The sequence below is a fragment of the Cetorhinus maximus genome, chromosome 6 (genome assembly GCF_964194155.1).
Source record: "Cetorhinus maximus chromosome 6, sCetMax3.hap1.1, whole genome shotgun sequence".
NCBI classification, from domain to species: Eukaryota; Metazoa; Chordata; class Chondrichthyes; order Lamniformes; family Cetorhinidae; genus Cetorhinus; species Cetorhinus maximus.
In genome coordinates this window covers 122,964,716-122,988,097 of record NC_135884.1, presented here as the reverse complement: position 1 = coordinate 122,988,097, position 23,382 = coordinate 122,964,716, and the positions used below count along the sequence as shown (strand labels likewise).

Genomic DNA, 23,382 nt, shown 5'->3' with positions numbered 1-23,382 from the left:
GGAAATGTTTGTTGGTCGAAAGTGCTAGGAAGGCTGTGTTTAACAAACACAGCTGCTAATTGAGTACCAGACAATGATCTTACAATTCTGATGAATGGTCACAGACCCGAAAGATTAACTATGTTGGTTTCCACAGATGCTGCCAAACTTGCTGACTTTTTCCAGCATTTTCTAGTATTTATTCGCATTACAATACCATCCAAAATGTATTTGCTGAAATATTTTTCCCTCCCGTCCTTGCAAATGATAACAGAAATCAGATCTGGGAAGTAAACGTACAAAACATTGCATCCATTACAGCTCATGCCATTGCTTAAAACCTGTTGAAAATTTAATTCACCTACAAACTCATGAGTTTTTTTTTCTTAAAGTCATATTTCACACACTAGTGAAAGGCTCGGCCTATTCGACATTCTTGAATGAGTTATCCTCTATTTGCATTGCATTACGTAACACAGCGCGAAGCTTCTGTAAACCGAGCCCCAGCACACTTCAGCAACTTGGCCTGGCTAATGTGATCTCAGGAGGCCCGACCTGTTTGCGAGGCCAATAACTGACAGCGACATTCAGCAATGGAGTGACCGGATTGTGGAGATGTCCCATTGGAAAGGCCGAACTCGTGCCGTCATGTTTGTCGGAAAGTGCAGACTTTGGGAGGAATTGAAAGCAAAACTTAAAAGAAAATTGATTTCGTGTGTCTTTTTTTTCAAATTTAACTGAAGATGGGTGAGAAACGAGCACGCGGACGGTCAGATGACTTTCGTATTTTCTTTGTTATTGAGAAGAGGGCAGTGAAGCCGCTTCAATGTCTTGAAGATTGATAGTCGAACCGTCCAATCCGAGGCTGCCTTTGGATGGAGGGGCGGGTTATTTGGCACGCGTGGGCGACGCGGCCAGGGTGCGCGAGACCGTTAGTTTGAAGGAAACGGACGGAGCCGAGTTAAGAGGCAGTGCGCGTGCGCGCGGGGTCGGCCGGCCGGTCGGCGGCTTTGCAGCCACTGCGCGCGCGCGCGCGCGATGCCGGTACGTTTAGCTGCCAGGGCGCGCGCGCGCAGGGCCGGCGGGTTGTCAGCTAGTCCGCGTGCGCGTGCAGGGCCGGCGCGTTAGCAGCCAGTGCGCGTGCAGGGCCGGCGCGTTGACAAGCCAGTCCGCGGGCGCGCGGGGCCGGCGCGTTAACAGCCAGTGCGCGCGGCCGCCGAGGAGTCAAACACAAGAGACAACAAATCGCTGTCAGAAACGGTGCGCGTCACACTCGAGGCCGCCAGCGATTCATTTAAGCGAACAGACCTGGGAGGGAGAGAAGGAAGGAAAGGTGGGGGGGGAGGAAAGTGGAAAGCGATGGACTGAAAAAGAAAAAACCGACGGCGTTCCTGCACGGCGCTAATCCAGCCGTTAAAACAGCTGTTTGTCTCCAACCACCCCGCCCCCAACCGAGAGGAAAGTACATTCCCCCCCCCCCACTCACTCTCTCCCCTCCTCAGCAGAATCAAAATGGAAATTCTCCCTTAGCAAGCGGGAGAACGTCTAAGAAACCACAATGCGGTGAAACTGAAAGTTGTGCTGGTATTTTAATCTGATATATTGGCGAGGGGGTTGTCGGCCAGCCCCGGCCGGGATTGTGTGGGTGAGGATGATGCAGAAGCAGCTGCAGAGGGATGAGGTTTACCGTTGGTTCGGTGAGTTGAATTCCTCTCAGAGAGTGGATTTCATCTGCGGGCTGCTCGACCTCTGTATCCCCCTGGAGCTTCGCTTCTTGGGCTCCTGCCTAGAGGACTTGGCCAAGAAAGACTATCATTCTCTCAGGGACTCGGAGATCAAAGCGAACAACGTGGCTGACCTGGCCAGCTTGACGAACATGACGGACGAAGTGGTTCGCAGCAAACTCATCGTCTCCTTGGCCTTGTTGTGCTCCGACAACAGGGAGGCGTCCGGGGTCTTGTACCGCACCCTTACCCACATCGATTCTGTAATCAACAACTATGGCCTTCAGCTTCACGACAGGACTGGCGACGAATTCCTGCTCTTGTTCACCATGGCTTCCAACCACCCTTCCTTTACCTTCCACCAGAAACAGGTTCTGAGGCAGGAGCTGCTGGAGATCCAGAGGATTATCGATAGTACTTCCAACACAAACAAGGTTCCCGTCACGGCCACAACATCAGTTACAACTGCAACCAACTGGGATAGTAGCTCGGCTGTATGTAAGGTGGGATATATATATATATATATATAGAGAGGTATAAAGTCATCCCGCTGATAGGTGATAGGATCTCAATTTCTTCGGAAGCCGAAAAGTTCAAATGTCCTTGAGCCTTAACGACCAGAGATCAATTAATTTCTTCATAGAGCATCCGTGGTAACTGTTGCTCAGTTGCTTGCATGGTGACGGACGATTTAGATAATTTCTAATTCTTATTTTCAATCATTTTTTTTCCTTTCGGGAAAGCAACGTAGATTTGTTTGTGTATAAAGATTGGATATTTGGCAATTTGCAAACGAGATTAACTTTTGAGAGTTTTTTCTTTTTTCTAAGACTATAGTTTGCAACTTTCGTTATCCCATTAAAAATTACTGAAATGTTTTGTAATTATATATGATTTTATAAATAATTTAAGAGATAACTTTTGTCATTAACATCCTTACAAGGTTTTGCCTTCAAATGGTGCACCATTACCTCTGGACTTCCCCTAGGATTTATCATGGCCTTTTCATATTTTGCATCTACATACTTCCCAGTGAACTCATCCAAAGATGAAACTTGAACAACAACTTGTATTTCTATGATAAAAGCAAAAAACTGCGGAATCCAAAACAAAAACAAAAATACCTGGAAAAACTCAGCAGGTCTGACAGCATCTGGGGAGAGGAATACAGTTAACGTTTCGAGTCCATATGACTCTTCAACAGAACTAAGGAAAAATAGAAAAGAGGTGAAATATCTTTTAGCAGTCTTCACCTATCACTGGCCCTCTATCCAGCTCTACCTGTCCCACCCCCCTTAAACCAGCTTATATTTCACCTCTTTTCTATTTTTCCTTAGTTCTGTTGAAGAGTCATACGGACTCGAAATGTTAACTGTATTCCTCTCCCCAGATGCTGTCAGACCTGCTGAGTTTTTCCAGGTATTTTTGTTTTTGACTTGTATTTCTATAATGCCTTTAGTGTAATAAAATACCCCAAGGCACTTCACAGGAGCTTTATCAAACATAGTTTGACATTGAACCATGTAGGTGGATATTAGGGCAGATGACCGAAAACTTGGTCAAAGAGAGAGGTTTTCAGGAGAAAAGAGGTGGATAATTTACGGGAAGGAATGCTCAAGCTTGGGGCCTCAGCAGCTGAAGGCATAGCCGTCAATGGTGGAACGATTAAAATCAGGGGTGCTCAAGAGGCCAGTAGTTGAGGACCACTGATATTTGGGAGGGTTGTGCGTCTAGTGGAGATTGTGGAGATAGAGGGTGTGGCCATGGAGGGATTTGAAAACAAGGATGAGAATTTTACAATCGAACATTGGCTTCCAGTGAAGCAAAGCTATGTTAGTGCTTGGGTGATGGGTGAATTGTACATGAAAGAGAGACTTGCATTTACATAGCATCTTTCATGACCATTGGACATTCCGAAGTGCTTTGCAGCCAATGAAGTACTTTTGAAGTGTAGTTATTGTTGTAATCATGGAATCATAAATTTACAACACAGAAGACCATTCAGCCCATCTCATCTGTGCTGGTTGACAGAGCTACCCATTCTAATCCCACTTTCATGCAGTAACTCCATAATCCTGCAGGTGACAGCTCTTCAAGTAGGCAGCCAAATACTTTTTAAGTAAGGTTTCTGCCTCTACCACCCTTACAGTCAGTGAGCTCCTGATCCCTACCACCCTCCAAGTGAAAAATGTTTCCTCAACTCCCCACTAATCCTTCTTGCAATTACTTTAAATTTAATGCTCCCTAATATTTTGAACTCTCTGAGGGAAATGAGGTTCCAATTTACTCTGTCTCACCCCTCATAATATTATACGTCTCAATTATGTCACCTTTCAACCTCCTCTGTTCCAAAGAAAACAACCACAGCAAGTCCAGTCTTTCCTCCATACCTAAAATTTTTCAGTCCTGGCAACATCTTAGGATAATTTCCTCTGTCCCTCTTCAGTGCATTCACATCTTTTCTGTAATGTGGTGGTGATCAAAACTGTACACAGTACTCAAGCCGTGATCTAAATAGTGCTGGGTACCATTCCTAGCATAATCTCCCTGCTCTTGTGTTTTAATGCCTGGGCTAATAAAGGAAAGCATGCCATATGCTACCTTAACCACCTTATCGAGCTGTTCTGCTGCTTTTAAGGATCTGTGGACATATACTCCTATGGTCCCTCTGTTCCTCCATACTACTCTGTATCCTTCCATTTATCATGTATTCCCTTGCCTTGTTGCACCTTCAAAAATGCATTAACTCACATTTCTCTGGATTGAATTCCATTTTCTACTTTTCTGCCCATTTGATCAGAACATCTATATCTTCCTGCTGTCTAAAGCTTTCTTCCTCTCCGTCAATTGCATGTCCAGTTTTTGTATCACCTGCAAACTTCTTTATCCTACCCCCTAAATTTGAGTCTAAATCATCAACATAAATGTGATGTGGGAAACACAGCAGCTAATTTGCTCATAACAATCTCCCACAAACAACAAAATGATAATGATCAGATAATCTACTTTTGTAATCTTGATTGAGGGATAAATATTGGCCAGGACTCTGGGGATAACTCCTACGCTCTTGGTGCGAGTTAGGACGTGGCAGCAGAGTTTTGGATAACCCTAAGTTTACAGAGGGTAGAATATGGAAGGCTGGCCAGGAGTGCTTTTGGAATAGTTAAGTTAGAGATAACTAACACATGGATGACGGTTCCAGCAGCAAATGAGCTGAGGCGGGAAGATTTAGGCAATGTAATGGAGATGGAAATAGACAGTCTTAGTGATGGTGTGGATATGTGGTTGGATACCAAGGTTTCAAACAGTCTGGTTGAGCCTCAGACAGTTGCTAGGGAGGAAGATGGGGCCAGTGGCTACGGACAAGAATTTGTGAAAGGGACCAATGACAGTGCCTTTGGTTTTCCCTATATTTTGTTGGAGGAACTATCTGCTCATCCAGTACTGGATGTCAAACAAGCAGTGTAATAACTTAGAGACAGTGAAAGGTCAAGAGAGGTGGTGGCGAGGTAGAGATGGATCTTGTCAGTAGACATTTGGAAACTGATGCTGTGGGGGTAGCACATAGATAAGAAATAGGAGGATGCAAGGAATAAATCTTTGGGGAACACCAGGGATAATGGTGCTGGTGAGGGAAACCGTTCCAGGTGATTATCTGGCTACAACTGAATAGGCAAAAATGGAATCAGGCAATTGTAATCCCATCCAATTGGATGGCAATGGAGACATTGGAGAAGGATGGTGTTGTCAACCATGTCAAAGGCTGCAGACAGGTCAAGAAGGATGAGGCGAGTTCATTTACCTTTGCCATAATCACGTAGGATGTCACTTGTGACTTAGATCATTTTGGTACCATGTTGGGGTGGAAACCTGATTAAAGGATTCAAAAACGGAGTTCTGGGAAAAGTGGACACATATTTGGGAGGAGACAACTTTGGTGAGGAAAGAGAGATTGGAGGTGGGGCAGTAGTTTGCAAGGACAAGGGGTTCAAGGGTTGCTTTCTTTTTTGAGGTGATGATGGCAGATTTGAAGGAGCAGGAGATAACACCTGAAGAAAGAGAACCATTAACAGTATTAGCTAAAATGGGGAGCTAGGAAGGGAAGTTAGGTAGTTATCAGTTTAATGGGAAGAGGATCAAGGACGCTTGATGTGGATTTTGTGGATAAGCTGAACTAGGAGAGAGCAGAGGAAAGATAGGAGAGAAACTAGAAAAAGGTAAGTTGAGGGCAAGGACAGTGGGGAAGCCTTAAAGGAAGTTTGGCTCAGTGGCTTAGGGGAAAGTAGGTAAGTGGCAAAGGCAGCTGCTCAATGGCCTCAATCTTAGTGACAAAGAAAACCATGAGCTGCTTGCACTTGTTGCTCAGGCTCCATATGTACACTGGTAACACCTACCTCTCTCCAACCCTCCACTGCTTCTTTGTTTAACTGCTTGCTCAAAACTTAGTCCTGGGTGAGCTGAAATTTCACCCAATTAAACATTGGAAAGACAAAGACATTGTCTTTGGCCTCCCAGCCACAAACTCTGTTTCTTAGCGACCGATTCAATCGCGCACTGTGGTCACCACCTCAGACTGTTCACAGCCCGGTGTCCTATTCAACCATGAACTGAGCTTTCAACTCCATATCCCAACTATCACAACGACCACCTTCTACCATCTCCCTAATTTCACTTCTCTCCACCCCTGCTTCAACCTACTTGCTGCATAAATGTTCATTTATACCTTTGTTACCTCTGGACTCTACTATATCAGTACTCTCCTGTTAACCCTCGATCTTCCACCTTCCGTAAATTTAAACCAAAATGCTGCTGCCTGCAATCTTACTCAAACCAAGTCCTATTCATCCATTATCCCTGTGCTTTCAGACTTACATTGGTTTTCAATCCACCAACACCTAACTTTTAAAATTCTCATGCCTCGTGGCCTTGCCTCTTATCTCTGACCTCCAGCCCATCAACTTTCGAGAACTCTGCATTCCTCTGGCTCTGGTTTCTTGTTCATCTCTGCTTTCTCCTTCCACTTTTGGCAGCCATGTCTTCACTCATCCAAGACCAAAGCTCTGGATTCCCACCTGTGAACCTCTCCACTTCTTCATTGCTTTCCTGTTTTAAAGCATTCATTAAAATCTAACTCTTTAACCAACCTTTTGGTTACCTGTCCTATTATCTTCTTTTTCAGTACAAATCAGCACAAATTTTTACCTGATTACACTCCTTTGAAGTGGCTTGACAATTTTACTCTGTTAAAGGCACTATATAAATGCAATTTGTTATTCCCTTTCAGTACCATTTAAATTTTTTTGCTCTTGCTGAGAATGTCTTTTGTCATCAGGAATGTGCAATGGAATATTGATTTTTAAGTTCTGCATAGTGTAAAATAGATTACTCTTCAACAATGTCACTGTGAGATGATGTCGAAGATTTTAAACTTGTTTTTGTTTAAAATTAGGTTAATCTAGAAATAAATTTAAATCCAGCACATAAGTGGTATAGACAGTCTTCTATTGTAATTGAAAATTTCTTAATGGCATTCCAGGAAAGCATGATTATTGCAAGTGTCTGTTTTATCAGTATCATATCAGGCAAAATTGCATAATTATTAGAGTTTCTGTAGTTCAAGCTTTTAATTTAAGCTGATCTAACAGTTAAATAATTTGAGTTTTTAAAGTATAAACAATTAATAATGTCCTTTGAAGGACTTTAGCAAATCTCTTTACGAGCTGGATATTTTTGTAAATGGATGAATCCAATTGTCATACAAATCTATTTCCATTTGTTTTAACTTAGGTTTTGAATTGGGATGGGCAAGGGGAGGGTGGTGGTGGAATGATTACCTTAATCTATTTGGTATGAAAATAGTTCTTTGTGAAATTACCACCCAGTAGGCTAACAGATTTTGGAACGTAAGGAAGAGATGAAGATTCAGCACACCTGAGCTGAATCAACTGTTATACCTTTAACTTATTCCCATACATATGCAGAATCTGCTTAAAAATCCCCAACCAGCCTGGCGTTTCCATTAGAGTGCCTTTTTTTTTGGTGCAATTTGCCCAAAATCAGCCAAACCAGTGGAAAAGATCCAAGTGCAAATTACATCCAATCCTAATAGAGTTTCTGTGATATTTTGCCCACAAAACTGTTTACATCCCAGATCGAATTAATCACTGTGGCAAGTTTCTGCTATCTACATCCATTTACGGGCCTTCAACGAGTTCCTTAAAATTACGCCTGCTTTCTGGGCATAAGAACACTAAAAGGTACGTTTTGAAATGTATGTTTTTAATTTAAGAATAATAAGAAACACCAACATAACACGTTCAGTTATTTAAATACAGCCAAACCATTTTAGCTGTATTAATCAAATTGCACCAGATTAACACACAAATATATTTTTTGGATTGGGCTCTAAAACACTGCCAGAATGTGCTCGTTCATTATAGATTTTACATTCATTGATATGCAAATGATTTTGAGCAGAAACTTGAGAAAACACTTCTCGAAACTAGTGCAAGTTTGGGTGTACTTTGCAGCCAGATCACCTATTGTTCCCAAAGCAGAAACTACCTGAGTGTATTTAATGCCATTCAATTGGGATTTTATGAACATGCATGAAAAGCTTTTTGAAATGAGCTTGCTTTTTCTGGGTTTAAAATACTAATCTTCAAAATAAACCACAGTTTCTATGCAATACTTCATGGTTCTACAAGTTTACATGATGACCTGAAACCATGTGTGATTTGTTGAGCAAAAAACAGGAGTGTCTTAAAATACATTGAAATTTAAGGTGTCATGGTTTTATGAAAATGTTGAAAATTGTATTTTTAAAAAAGTTTTATCAGTTAAATTTTGAAAGTTAATGTATAGAATGCTGGAGCGATTATGTTTCATAATTACGAAAACCAGTAACCTTAGGAAGCCCATAACACATACGGCTGAATTTTATAAAAGCAAAATACTGCGGATGCTGGAAACCTGAAACAAAAACAAAAATTGCTGGAAAAACTCAGGTCCGACAGCATCTGTGGTAGTTCTGGTGAAGAGTCATAACATTAACGTTAACTCTGTCTTCCTCTCCACAGATGCTGTCAGACTTGCTGAGTTTTTCCAGCAATTTTTGTTTTTGTTGTGGCTGAATTTTATGCTCCTCTGCCAGTGGAGTTGAAAGCAGGGCAAAGTAAAATCCAGCGGGTGGCCTTCCCGCTGCCTACCTGCCTGCCCCTGACCTGTCTGAAATTTTACAAGAGGCGGGGGAAGCGATGGGCAGCCCATAGCCCTTGGGCCAATTGAGGCCCTTAAGTAACCAATTAATGGCCACTTTAAGGGCGTTATCCTGCTCCCGTGGAGGGGGGAGGCCCACCTCATGCAGGAAACGCAGCAATTTTAGCTGTACAGGATGTATTGGGCAAGCGTGGGTTACCTCCTTTTGTGGGCCCCTTGTTCCCATTGGAGGCAAACCCCCATGGCCCTATTAATCCTTCCCGTGGCCTGTTGAACCTGGCCCCCCTTGCCGCCACCTTCACTGAGACACCCGACCCCAGACTTACCTTGCCTCTGGCATGGTGGGACTATCTGTAATACCAGCAGTTGCCAAAGCTCCCGCTGGTGCTGGTGGGACTACACAGCTGGCCAGAACTCTTAAAGCGTAATCTATTCCTGAGATAGTGGCAGGAGTCTTGCCTTAAAGCAATTAATGCTGTTCCAGGAGCTAAATTGCTATCAGGTAGCTGTAAGGATGCTGGACGGGATTGGGAACCGCAGCATCGCGTAAAACTCAGCCCACAGTTTCTGCCCCTTAAAGCAGAAGATCTGCTTTTTAGGAATTGTGAATGTGTGTGGGCTTTTTGAAATAAATCTAGCAGGCTTTGCAATGTATAAATGTAGAGTTGTTAAATTTGTCTACCAGAAGTTTTCAGCTAAAGGCTACAATCAGGATCTCTTTAATGGTAACATGAAGGAAATATTCACACTACAATTTTACAATCTCTGGAAATAAGTTTCTACTTTGCAAGAATGTTCAATTTGCAGCATAAATCAAGCAGTGAAGCCCACTTTCCCTCTGGAGAGAAGGGGTGTGAAACTCCCTTGATGTGATACATTCCAGACAATGGCAAACTAACACGTGTAGTGTAAAAACAAAATTTTTGACAAGTGCCCAGGGGTCCCCTGGACCTCTGAGCCACTTATTAAATCTGTCTGGAGTTCATTTAAATATTCTAGAAGATGCATCGAAACATTTAATTCTTTATTACTGAAAAGCTCTGTGCATGTGTGTAACCAAAACTCTGCCCTGGGCAGAAGAAAGAATTCCATGAAGTATTGTAAACTGGGTATTCCCTGGCTGGAACCCATACTGCAGCTACCAATCTTGTCACCTCAAGACTTGATTTCTTTAACATCCTAGTTAGCCTCCCATTCTCCATGAACTTAATTATTCAAAAGAAGATTCTTTGGGCTTGTTTATTCTTAGTTGAAGGTGATTAATTACTCTGAACCCAGTAATCCAGTCATACTGACAAAAAGAGCATCTCTCTGCTCTGATATCCTCACTTTCAACAGCAAATATCAGGAACTCACAGACTTATTTGCCTTCAATATTAAAACCAGTGTGCTGTTGTTAATACCACCACAACCTTTTTCTCCCCTTTCCATGCTGCTGACCAACCCCAGTCTTCCACTTCCTTTCTCCGCATTTCACAGAATGCTGCAATTTCTATTCTGTCTTTTTCTGTCAAACCTCATCTTTTCATAAGACCATAAGACATAGGAACAGAAATTAGGCCATTCGGCCCATTGAGTCTGTTCCGCCATTCAATCATGGCTGATAGGTTTCTCAACCCCATTCTCCCACCTTCTCCCCGTAACCTTTGATCCCTTTACCAATCAAGAACCTATCTATCTCGGTTTTAGATACACTCAATGACCTGACCTCCACAGCCTTTTGTGGCAATGAATTCCATTTTCCTTGAGTTCAGTCTTTCCTTGATTTCTATCTCCAACCAAAACCAACTCAATTAACTTTTCTGTCCCCATGCTCACTGGCATTGTTGCTGGCTTCCTTATTTCAGGCTACCGCACCCTTAAATTCTTATCCTTGACCCCTCCTTAAGAAATCCATCTATTCTGTCCATTTGCCTCACCATCTCTTAAGTTTATTTCTCATCTAAGATCCTTGAATGTGTTGTCAATGCTCATCGCTTCATAAGCACTCTGAATTAATTTGGTACACCTTGCAGCATCAATACCAACCTGAACAATGTCTCAAATAAAATCCTCCGTGGCTGTGACCACAGTTCACTGTTCCTCCTTGTCCTTCTTGAATTCTCCATGGTGTTTCACACTGTTGAACATTTTATCCTTGTTCTTCGCCCCTCTGTTGCGCTGCTGCAGCAGATTGCTCTTGGAAACTTAAGAATGGAACTCTATCCAAGGTAAACAATTGCATAAGGAGAAGTCACATTTGGACTTCCCCAGTGATCTGTTGTTAGCTCCCTCCTCTCCCTTGGTTACATGGTGAAGCTCAGTGACATCATTCGCAGAAACAAGAGTCAATTTCAATACATATAATGATACTCAACTCTACGTATCCATACTTTCATAGATCCCACAGACTGCTTCTCTGACATTGAGTTGTGAATGCTGTAAGCCAAAATATTCTTTAACTCAAATTTGCCTGATATTCAGTTATCATTTTCGCCCCCAACTAAAACTTGCTTTCTTCTTAGTGACTCCATCTCTTTTCTTGATCACTAGCTGAGGCTGAATCAATATGTGCAAAGTCTAAATGACTTGTCCACTACCTACTTCCCTCTCTGCAAATGCTTTTGCCCCTCCCTCACCATTGCCACCAATGGAACCCTACACTCTTGTCATCTCAAGATTTGATTTCTTTAACATCCTTGCTAGCCTCCCATTCTCCTTAAATCCAACTAATCCAAACTACTGACATTATACAGCCAGTGATTTGGAAAAGTGGCCACTTTCATCTGAAATTCTTAGCAATCTGGTCAATGTTCAGCTTTAACTTGGCAAAGTTCCTCACTATGGAGCTCAGTGTGTTCATTCTTTTGTTCTCCTCTGCTGATGGTGCTGCCATCATGTTTAAGGGCAGTGTTTAAACCTTTAGTACTTCACACAAATATATCATCAGGTACTGAATCTGTGGGTAACGCTCTCACCTGAAGTCAGAACATAATTTTCGCAATCCCAACTCCAAATACTTGAACAAATATCCAGGCTGACACCCCGGTACAAAACTGAGGGAGTCCTGCTGTGTCAGAAGTGCTGTCTTTTAGATGAGACATTAAACCAAGGCCAAGTCTGTCTCTCGGGTGGCTGTCAAAGATTCCATGGCACTATTCTGAAAAAGAGCAGGGGAGTTATTCCAGGTTGTTCTGGGACAATATTTATCCCTCAACCAATGTCAGTGCAACAGATTATCTAGTCATTATCACATTGCTGTCTTGTGGGAGCTTGCTGTGCACAAATTGGCTGTCATGTTTTCCACGTTATAACCGTGATTAACTTAAGTATTTATTGGCTTTAAAGTGCTTTGAGACATTTCATTTTTGGTTATTTTTTCCCCTCAACAAAATAAGGGCTGTCAGTACTGGGGAATGAAAATAAATCGTTTCACATACTCAGTAGTATTAAACATTCCCCTGTTATTTACAGCAGGGGGTTAGATAGAGAGTAAAGCTTCTTTTAAATTGTCCCCATCAAATGCTCCCAGGGCACGTACAGCACAGGGTTAGATACAGAATAAAGCTCCCTCTACACTGTCCCCATCAAACACTCCTAGGGCAGTTACAACATCAGATTATATACGGAATGCATCAAATGTATCTCTGGTTTACTTGGGCAGAAATAAATATTGGCGCAAAGGACCTAATAGGAGGGAGTGACCAAAAGCTTGGTCAAAGGTAGATTTTATGAAATGTTGTACAGAAGAAACGAGAGGTGATGGAGTTGAGGTGTTAATTACAGAACATGGGTTCTTCATGGCTATCAGTGATGGGCTAAAAGGAGAGAAAGCCCAAGAGGCAAGATTTGAAGGAACAGAAAGTTTGGGAGGATTGGGTGGTTGGAGGAGGTCACTGAGATAGGGAGGGAATAAGGCTATGAAGGCATTTGAAGATGAAAATGAGAATCTTAAATTAGAAGCTTTGGGGCATCAGGAGCCAGTGTTGGGCCAGTGAACTCAAGGCTGATGGGTGCATGACATTCAGTGTGAGTTAGGATATGGGAGCAGAGCTTGGATGAGCTCATGTTTACAGAGGTGGGAGGATGGGAGACTGGCCAGGAAAGCATTGGAATAGTTGAATTGAGATGACGGGATGAGGGTTTCAACCGTGGAAGAATGTGTGATGCAACCTACACTTGCTGGATCCATTGGTATATCATGAGAGGAGAGAATTTGAAATCTGGTGATTCTGGGCTTTGTGCAGTCCCTGTCCAATACACCAACACCCATCAAGAATTCGTCTTTGTATGTTCATACATTTTATGAGTACAGTACCAGAATGGCTATGTCACTGGACTAGTAAACCAGTTGCCAGGACTAATCCTCCAGAGACATGAGTTCATATCCTACCAAGGAATCTGGGGAATTTTAAATTCAATGAATGAAAAAATCTGGAATAAAAAGCTAGTCTCAGTTATTGCAGTTATGCAACTACCGGATTGTTTTAAAGAAAAAAAAATCTGGTTCACTGATGCCCTTCAGTGGAGGAAGTCCTTACCCAGTCTGGCCTACATGTGACTCCAGACCCACAGCAATGTGGTTGACTCTTAACTACATTTTGGCCTAGCAAGCCACTCATCTGTATTCAAAAGGTAAGTGTTCGCCTCGCCAGCGACATCCCCACACTCTTAATGAAAAATTCAAATTGTGCAAACGTACGAGAGCTAGAGGTCAGTGGCCATGTATTGAAGAAACAATAGCTTTTGTTATCGAGACATTCTTTTTAAAATCTAACATACTCCAGATTGCGTGGGTGGATTAAGAGGAATGCTGTCTGTGTCAGTGGTTGTATTGGGTGTCCCTGCGTTTTGAGTCATTCTTGAGTTGATTCAGAGGGGGAGATGATTTTTTTTTAAACACAGTGTAGTTATAATGGAAACAGATGCAATAATAACTTTCAAAAGGGATTGTATAAATATTTGCAGGATTGTGAGGAAAGATCGGGGAGTGAGATTAATTGGATTGCTCTTCCAAAGAGTTGGTACAGCATGCCAAGCCGATAGGCCTCCTCCAGAGCTTCTAGAGCCTGTGATTCACTAACTTATCTGAGCACTTCCTAGCCTGTATTATGTGCTGTTTACTGATTCCCTCTCTGTTCCCCATCATGTTGAATTTGAAGTTTACAGCCTCATCTTCAAATCCCTTCATGTCTTTGACCCACACGACCACTGAAAACTTTAGCCAGCCTTTGACCTTCTGTTTTCTGTAATTTGCCCTTTCCTTTCTTTTGCCCCATTATTTGTAACAAAGTCTGCAGCTATTTTGGGACGATCCTGTAGAGCTCCTCTCTGAACTCCTTAACTGCCCCCACCCCCACTAAGTTTCTGCCAATCTTTTAAACCTCTTCTTAAAACTCGTCTTTTGGCCTAGTTTTATGTCATCTCTCTTCAATCTCCATATAATTCAGCATCCATTTTTAGTTGATTGTGTCAAGTTTCTGTAATCTTTTCTGTATTAAAAGTAAATGCTGGTTGCTGTTGCTATCTGTTACCCAATTGATAAGTATTTTGTATCTATGGTCTGTTTACTAACTTATCTTCAAATACAATTACAGGACATTCTAAGTTCTGCATAACTCTTTCAGATAGAAGGTTGATGAGACTGAAACCTCAGATATGTAGAATAGCAAACACTATTGATGAATCAACACAACTGAGTCAGCTCTCATCAGGTCCCTTCATTGACAACCTAAATAATATAAGAAATTCGCATTTGTTTTTCCCCTTCGCCACCTTGTTACAAAATAATGTTCTAATTTTAATGTGATCTATGACAGATACAGTGCAACCATTGGGTTGCACCAACCATTGAGGTATATAAATTGAGATTTTGCAAAACCAGAAACAAAAAAATCTATGCAACAATTACTTTTATCTTTGTTCACCCATTTCATAATTTGCACTGTTGGCAAGGCAATAATTAATAATGAGCTTCTGCTGCCAGCAATCTGCCAAACAAATATGCATATTTCAGAACACTTTCTTCTGTCAGGGGTAAGTACTAAGCTTGTATATTCTCACTCAGCTGCAGTTGGACCCCATTTCTTGGGCCAGGGTCAGGCATAGTAGCGTTGAAACTTGTGGTGTACTTGACAAAAGATATACGAACTATATTGAGGATTTGTTAAAAGAGGAAAAATTACTCATAAAGAATGAGAGTCTGTTTTTAAAAGGATACAGTCACATAGCTTGAAAGTATTGCAATATATATCTAAAATATTTCTAGAACTATCTTGTGATGTTGATTTGGGCCAAAAAGTATGGTTGTATAAATAGAACCATGGAATTTGATAATTGTTAAAATTACAAGTTCAGCTACAAAATGAGATGGGCTATAGTCATAAAAGCATTTTGTTTTCTTGAGAAACGTTGTTCTAAATTGTAAAATTGACAAAATTTGATGTGAAGAATAGGGAGAGAGAAAAGGTGAATTTTAATATTGGCTTTTTCCTACTGTTAGCTATATGCCACTTTTATTTCTGAATGGACTCCTTGGAATCAAGTCATTTAGTTATGGTTTGACATTTGTTCTTGTGTCTTCTGTCTGCTTAGTGGGTAAATACCATAAATTCACATCCTCCCATGTGTTTGAATTTCAAGTCTCTGGATGATATACCGTTATAGCAAAGCTTGTGGTGGATCAGGGCAATTCGGACTGCAGCTTCCTTATTTCTGCGTTTTAACTGCGCAAGTTGAAATGCTGGAAGTCGCTGAGTGAATTTACTCTTCGGTAACAGTGAGCACTGATGGACACACTGTTATTTTTGCCAAAAAATCCAGGCTGTCATATTATAATAATACTTAGCACTTAAGTTAAAGGAGTATTGTATTGCAGTCATAAACCTTTGGCAGGTGAAATAAATTCACAATTGAAATATTTGGAGCAGTTCTGAATGCTGGAAAAGTTGGCTGCTTAAGAGCTTTTTGTTTGTTTGTTTCTGAGCTATGGATGACATGGGGAAAGCTGCATTTGTGGCTTATCCCTGATTTCCTTGAAAAGGTGGTAATGGATTTTGAACTGCTGCAGCCCTTGTGATGATGGTGCTCTTATGATGGTGTTAGGTAGGGAATTTCAGGTTTTTGACCCACTACCAAGGAAGAAATGGTAATGATATGTCCAGATGAGGATGTAGGTGACTTGAAGAGAAAATTGGAGACGATGATATTCCCATAACATTGTTGCTTATTTTCTTCTTGGTCATAAGAGTACACAGAGCTGCAAGGTGCAGTTGAAGTAAACTTGGTAAAAGTTGTCTCTTTAATTCATGGACTATTACAATGTTAGGGTGTTAGCAGAAGATTATGGAAAATTAACATATACAGATATTATTTTAACTTGACTTTTTTCACAAATAGTTGTACTATGTTCTGAGAATCTAGTGGATTTGCGTCACGTTTATGAATGTTTTGACAATTGTTTCCACAGAGAAGATTTTAAATAATGAATAGCTAACTTTCAATGTTGGATTTTTGAAAAAATCAGAAGTATATCCTCACCCATTTGGAAAGAGAAAAGGTCGTAGATGAAAAGCGGTTTATGTGTTAAATGTATGTGTTTTTCGCCGGTGAATAAGTGGTGAAAAATACTTCTCACTCCATGGGGTAACTTTGCTGCAAGGCTGGCATCGCGATAAAGGGGTTCATCCATTGATTTCAATGAGATGAAAATCAGGCAGGTTCTACAACAGACAAGTGATCTCCTCTACCAAGTTTCTGTCCGTGGGGTGAAGTTGGACATTTACCTCCTTTGTGTTGGAAAGCCCTTTGAGCTCTGTGAAAAAGATGAGAAGGGAAAGAGGGAGATTGTATGAGTAGTCATTTTTTGTTTACAATGGAGAGAGAGGAAAAGGTTTTATGCAGGTTCAGAAAAACAGGAAAATGCAGGAGTGTTATGCTGTTTAAGTAAGATGATGTAAGGAAGAGTAGCATGTTAATTACTTTTATTTTAACAAGCAGAGAGAAGTTGTATTGATTTTAAGTTGGTGCATTCAGTAATAATGGTTGTTCATGTGCTCACCTGCAGTAAAGTAAACCAGCTTAACTGGTTGCATTAAGCCTTATCTCACCAAGTTCATCTCAGATTTAAGAAACTTATGTGCGGAAGACGTGTATCTGGCCAAAGGGGCATTATTGTTATGCTTTGGATCACACCATTGTACTTAAAGGTTATAAATTATTGTGAATCAATCCTATTTAAAATAAGACACTCAGGCAGCAAATGGAAGTGGCTGCTGACAGTAAATCCAAAAACGTATCTATGACTAACCTGAATTTGGAATGATTTGATTCAAGTTTAGTGTACTTAGAATACATCTATCTATCCTACCAATCCAATAACAAATTGTTTGACAGTGATCCATTTTCAATATTCTCTGGACACTATTTGAATAAGAAAAATCTCAGTAAGTTATTTTTAAAGGAGTTGTATAAACGTTAATGGGGTGATTTTCCCAAATAGTGTATGCAAAATAGGTAGTACGCTCAGTAAAGATGGACATTAATCATTTGCACCCTATTCTGTTTCTGAATAGCATAGCAGCTGAATTTCCTGAATGGCTTCTCATGTGGTTGCTCCCCTAGGATAAACCGCCATTTCGGCGAAATGTGTCTGAAAAGGAGAGGCTGCTCTTGCCAAGATAGGTATTTATTTTTGGCCTTTAGAAAAGAAAAATGCATTTTCAAGTCCAGAAATTCCTGCTGTATTCCTCAACTTCTTTTCACTCGCTGGATGCCATAGTTGGTACAGTGGTTTTGTCTGACCCTCTTTTTGCATGTTGATTTATTTTGAGAGAAACAGTAACCACACACCTTGACAACTGTTGATGACATTTGCTGAGCTTTCTACAGAGTCACCATAAACTGTTCCATTAGGAAAGGACTGGAATTTCCCCTTCCATCTTCTATACATTCCATTTCCATCCACAAGTCAATACAGAGAATCCTCCCATTATCAAACTTTCAGTGGTTTCCTATTCTCAAACTTGTTTTTCTTGTTGTTCTATAGTAAAAATCCATGAGTAGAACAGTAATTGGATTCCAACGATGATTTATTACGTTGTGCTGCTTATAACTTCCTATTTTTTTTCATTCTTTCATGGGATGTGAACATTTGTTGCCCAACCACTAATTGCCTTTGCTTCCCTTTTGCTGACTTTTTGTACATTGTTCGTGGTGCTGGTAAATTATCCTAGTGTTATTTTTAGGCTCATTCCTACTGACAGGAGACTGGAAGAAGGAACTAAACTGACATTTGCTCACAAATTGCTTTGAGCATGGACCTTGAATGGCCTCCATAGGTGCAGGGACATCTTACCCAGCTTACTCTTGAACATTTCATGTGTAGCAAAGGACTGCTGTTTCCTAAGAGGGAGCTTCGCCTTCCACAACCTGTCACAACCCTACTTGAACCTTCCTGCCACTGTGCCTTCAGATTATGGGCGTGCAGACATCATAGCCCCCATATTTGGGGAGGTAAGAGGCAGTTATGCTGTTGAGAAACTTGGAAGAATGGGTAACTCTCCTGTCTTGCTCATGGCATGGCCTGATTACTATTTTTGAAATCCATTTCCTGGCCACAACCTTCCAGATTGCAATGCTCAGGTGGATAGGCCTGTGGCTCTGGGCCGCAGCTGGAGAGTGTAGAAGAGAGCCTGGGAGATGGGGGAGGAAGGGAGAAGATCACAGAGGGCCAGAATGATTGGATGAGGGAAGATGATAGAAGGGGTCAGGGAGATCAGGGATGGAGTGGGGAAGATTGTGGAGGGCCCATGAAAGATACCATAATGGGTTGCGGCGATTGTAGATTGAGCCATGGAGAACATAGCAAGGACATTGGATCACACTGAAGGTGATTGTGGGTGGCTGGGGGGGGAAGGAAGTCTCAGGTCACCAAGGTTAATAGGTTTTTGTTATTTCCCTCAGGATGATTTGCTCTTAGTTGAGGAAAAGTCAGTTTGTATTTCGGTGGGTTGGATATAAGGTAAGATCTGATTTGTCTTTCGTGGGGGTAGGGTAAGAGGCCAGGATTTCTCTCACAGCATGTGGGTTGTGGGGATATGGCAGCACCTCTGTCCTCAGTAATGGGAAGATAAGGCAAGGTTCACCTTCAATAGGGGTGGAGATTTAGTTGAATTTCTGATCAATTATATGCGAGTTATCCTGATCTATGCTGGGTGGGGTGGAGTGAGGTGAGGGGTCTTGGTGATGCTGGTGATCTTTGTTTAGTCAGGGAGAGAATGATCACTGTTTAGTGGGCGATCGTGGTTGTTGAGACTCTCTCAATGAGGATAGGTTGCATGACACCATTCCTGATCACTGTAGAAGGGGAACAATCTCTGGGGGCTGTTTAAGGTGATTTGGGTTGTAGAAAATGTCTGTCCAATATTGGGTTGGGCCTGGAACCAATATCTGCTTTGTAGAAGAAGGGAAGTAAGGCATAGGTTTTTACTTGCCAGTGGTTAGTAGGTTTCCACACTCTTTGATTGGTTTTCAGCATTTCACGGGTTGAGAAGTGGGACACCTTTCTCTTCATTGTTGCTGCCATTACTTACCTACAGTTTTTGAACATCTGTTGTTTATGGATCTTGGGTTTGTGCTTCCCAGCATCTTTGAACTTTGCATTCTGATAGTTCATGTACACATTTCATCTGTTTACTGCTTGCATAGCACTGTTGTATCTTTCATGATCAGTTCTTGGAGCCATGACTTCCTTTTTTAGAGACTAAGATTCAACGGCAACAACACTTGTAAAACATCCCAAGGCACTTGAAGACTGTTAATAAACAAAATTTGATACCAAGCCACTTGAGATGTTAGGACAGATGGCCAAAGAGGTAGGCTTTAAGGACTGTCTTAAAGGAAGAGGGAGTGGAAGAGAAGTGGAGAGGTTTAGGGAGGGGCTTCCGGAGCTTAGAACCTTGTTAGCTGAAGACATGGCCACCAATGGTGGAGGGATTAAAATCGGGCATAATCAGGGGGACAGAATTGGAAAATCACAGAAAACTCAGAGGATTGTAGGGCTGGTGAGATTACCAAGATAGGAATGGATGAAGCCATTCAGGGATTTGAAAACAAGGATGAGAATTTTTAAAATAGAGGCATTTAATAATCAGGAAGCAATGTAGGAACATAGTGGTGATAAGTGAATGGGACTTGGTGCAAGTTAGGACGCAGGCAACGGAGGTTTGGATGATGTCAAGTTTACAGAGGGTAGAATGTGGCAGGCTGACCAGGAGTGCATTGGGATAGTCAAATCTAGAGGTAATAAAGGCATGGATGAGCGTTTGACAGCAAATGAGCTGAGATAGGGTCAGGGTTGAGTGATGTTACAAAGGTGAAAATAGGCAGTTTTGGTTTGTGGTCAGAAATTAATGCCTGTGCCAAATATGACACCAAGATTGTGATTCATTTGAAAGCAGTAAATAAGACTTACAATTACAATTTGCATTGGTGCCTTTTCTTTAACAGGACTTTTTATCTGTGTGGTTGACTGATTAATTGAAGACAGCATTGTTTGGATGATCACACTTTTGATATTTTCTGATATTTTCATAGCACTTTCATACATGATAGTTAGGGTCTACTCAATTGCGACTTGGTATGCAAATTTTCTTTTTCCTTAAGTTAATACCTTTGCAGTTCCTGAGAGTTGTATGAGAGACTATCAGGTAATGTTAGATGTTGCCCTATTGTAATCAATTAACACCAAGCAGGATTTTGTGTGGTTAAACAACAGTGAAGTTAATAGCATTACTGTTATAGCTGGCATCAGTATAAATGCAGTTAATTGCGGAAATCCAAACATTACTATCAGAGGTACCCTGTTCCTCCCTACAGTGTTCTGTTACAGTCTTCACCAGTAAACCTGGCTCTGAAATGAATGCAGCACCGTGAATGTGAGGCACTTGGCAATTAGTTCCCCGCTAAAGACAGCAGACAAAATAAGGCCTGGTACATTCTGGAGTAAGTGAATTTTCAACGGTGTGATAAGTGATAATTATTGCCAAACAACCCTTCTGGCCCTGAAAGTTTAATTTTGCAATGTGAAGTCTCATTTCCTCAGCAAACAGTTAAGACTCCCTTTATCTCATCTATCTTCCCCAATCTTTATTCTGCTTTCTGTACGTGAACCAAATTTCATTTGTGCTTCATGGTTTAGGCCCTGTGTGCCTCAGTGAGGGTTCTTCAATCTGGTTGAAGAGCCAAGCTGTTTTTGCCCTGCTCACAGATGCCCGATAGAAGGTGCTGCCCTGGATCAGGTGCCAGGTTAAAGTACGCTTCCACCCGTAAAAAATTACAGGCAGTGATCAGTGAATAAATAGTGATCGACATTCTTTCCATCACTGACTGCAAAATCCGGATCATAGTCGTTACATTGACAATGCATCCTACAAGTGCAGTGCCAATGGAATTTTGATACCACTAATTGTTTTTAACAAATAATAGATTATCCAATTTCAGTATTTATCCAAAAAAAACTAAATGCCATGGTTGATAAAACATTGCCAGCATCACCATAGTAAGATAAAAAGAAAAAGCTAAAAGCTACTGCGGATGCTGGAAATCCAAAACAAAAACAGAATTACCTGGAAAAACTCAGCAGGTCTGGCAGCATCGGCGGAGAAGAAATCAGTTAACGTTTCGAGCCTTCATGGCCCTTCGGCAGGTCAAAGAGGTGTTTTGTCTGAGAAAAGTGCTAATTAAGAATGGAGGACAGGATATTCAAAGTACAGCTCTAGTGGGGGTGGGGTGGAAAGGCTAACAAGGTTTTAGTTTTAGATTTAAAAATAATGGAAATAGGTGGGGAAAGAAGAATCTATATAAATTATTGAAAAAAAAAGCAGGGGGGTGGGGTGGGGGAAGAAACGGGCTGGGGATGGGGGGAGGGGGAGTTTAAGATCTAAAGTTGTTGAATTCAGTATTCAGCCCGGAAGGCTGTAAAGTGCCTAGTCGGAAGATGAGGTGCTGTTCCTCCAGTTTGCGTTGGGCTTCACTGGAACAATGCAGCAAGCCAAGGACAGACATGTGGACAAGAGAACAGGGTGGACTGTTAAAATGGCAAGCGACAGGGAGGTTTGGGTCTTTCTTGCGGACAGACCGCAGGTGTTCCGCAAAACGGTCGCCCAGTTTACGTTTGGTCTCTCCAATGTAGAGGAGACCGCATTGGGAGCAACGAATGCAGTAGACTAAGTTAGGGGAAATGCAAGTGAAATGCTGCTTCACTTGAAAGGAGTGTTTGGGCCCTTGGACGGTGAGGAGAGAGGAAGTGAAGGGGCAGGTGTTGCATCTTCTGCGTGGGCATGGGGAGGTGCCATAAGTGGGGGTTGAGGAGTAGGGGGTGATGGAGGAGTGGACCAGGGTGTCCCGGAGGGAACGATCCCTACGGAATGCCGTCAGGGGGGGTGAAGGGAAGATGTGTTTGGTGGTGGCATCATGCTGGAGTTGGCGGAAATGGCGGAGGTTGATCCTTTGAATGCGGAGGCTGGTGGGGTGATAAGTGAGGACAAGGGGGACCCTATCATGTTTCTGGGAAGGAGGAGAAGGCGTGAGGGAGGATGCGCGGGATATGGGCCGGACACGGTTGAGGGCCCTGTCAACGACCGTGGATGGAAAACCTCGGTTAAGGAAGAAGGAGGACATGTCAGAGGAGCTGTTTTTGAAGGTAGCGTCATCAGAACAGATGCGACGGAGGCGAAGGAACTGAGAGAATGGGATGGAGTCTTTACAAGAAGCGGGGTGTGAGGAGCTGTAGTCGAGGTAGCTGTGGGAGTCGGTAGGCTTGTAATGGATATTGGTGGACAGTCTATCATCAGAAATTGAGACAGAGAGGTCAAGGAAGGGAAGAGAAGTGTCAGAGATGGACCATGTGAAGATGATGGAGGGGTGGAGATTGGAAGCAAAATTAATACATTTTTCCAGGTCCCGACGAGAGCATGAAGCAGCACCGAAGTAATCATCGATGTACCGGAGAAAGAGTTGTGGGAGGGGGCCGGAGTAGGACTGGAACAAGGAATGTTCCACATACCCCATAAAGAGACAGGCATAGCTGGGGCCCATGCGGGTACCCATAGCCACACCTTTTATTTGGAGGAAGTGAGAGGAGTTAAAGGAGAAATTGTTCAGTGTGAGAACAAGTTCAGCCAGACGGAGGAGAGTAGTGGTGGATGGGGATTGTTGGGGCCTCTGTTCAAGGAAGAAGCTAAGGGCCCTCAGACCATCCTGGTGGGGGATGGAGGTGTAGAGGGATTGGACATCCATGGTGAAGAGGAAGCGGTTGGGGCCAGGGAACTGGAAATTGTTGATGTGACGTAAGGTGTCAGAGGAATCACGGATGTAGGTGGGAAGGGACTGGACAAGGGGAGAGAGAAGGGAGTCAAGATAACGAGAAATGAGTTCCGTGGGGCAGGAACAGGCTGACACGATCGATCTGCCAGGGCAGTTC

General features: G+C 42.2%; 1 protein-coding gene across 2 annotated transcripts in view; it reads left to right on the top strand.

Moving 5' to 3' along the window:
- Positions 1–373: 373 nt before the first annotated feature.
- Positions 374–23,382, top strand: part of zcchc14 (zinc finger, CCHC domain containing 14) — a 129,701-nt gene continuing 106,692 nt past the window's right edge. For both annotated transcript variants that reach the window (XM_078544416.1, XM_078544415.1), the window contains exon 1: positions 374–2,206. In XM_078544416.1, coding sequence (XP_078400542.1) covers positions 1,631–2,206 — 576 coding nt within the window. In that variant the 5' untranslated portion in view covers positions 374–1,630. The remainder of the gene's footprint in view (positions 2,207–23,382) is intronic.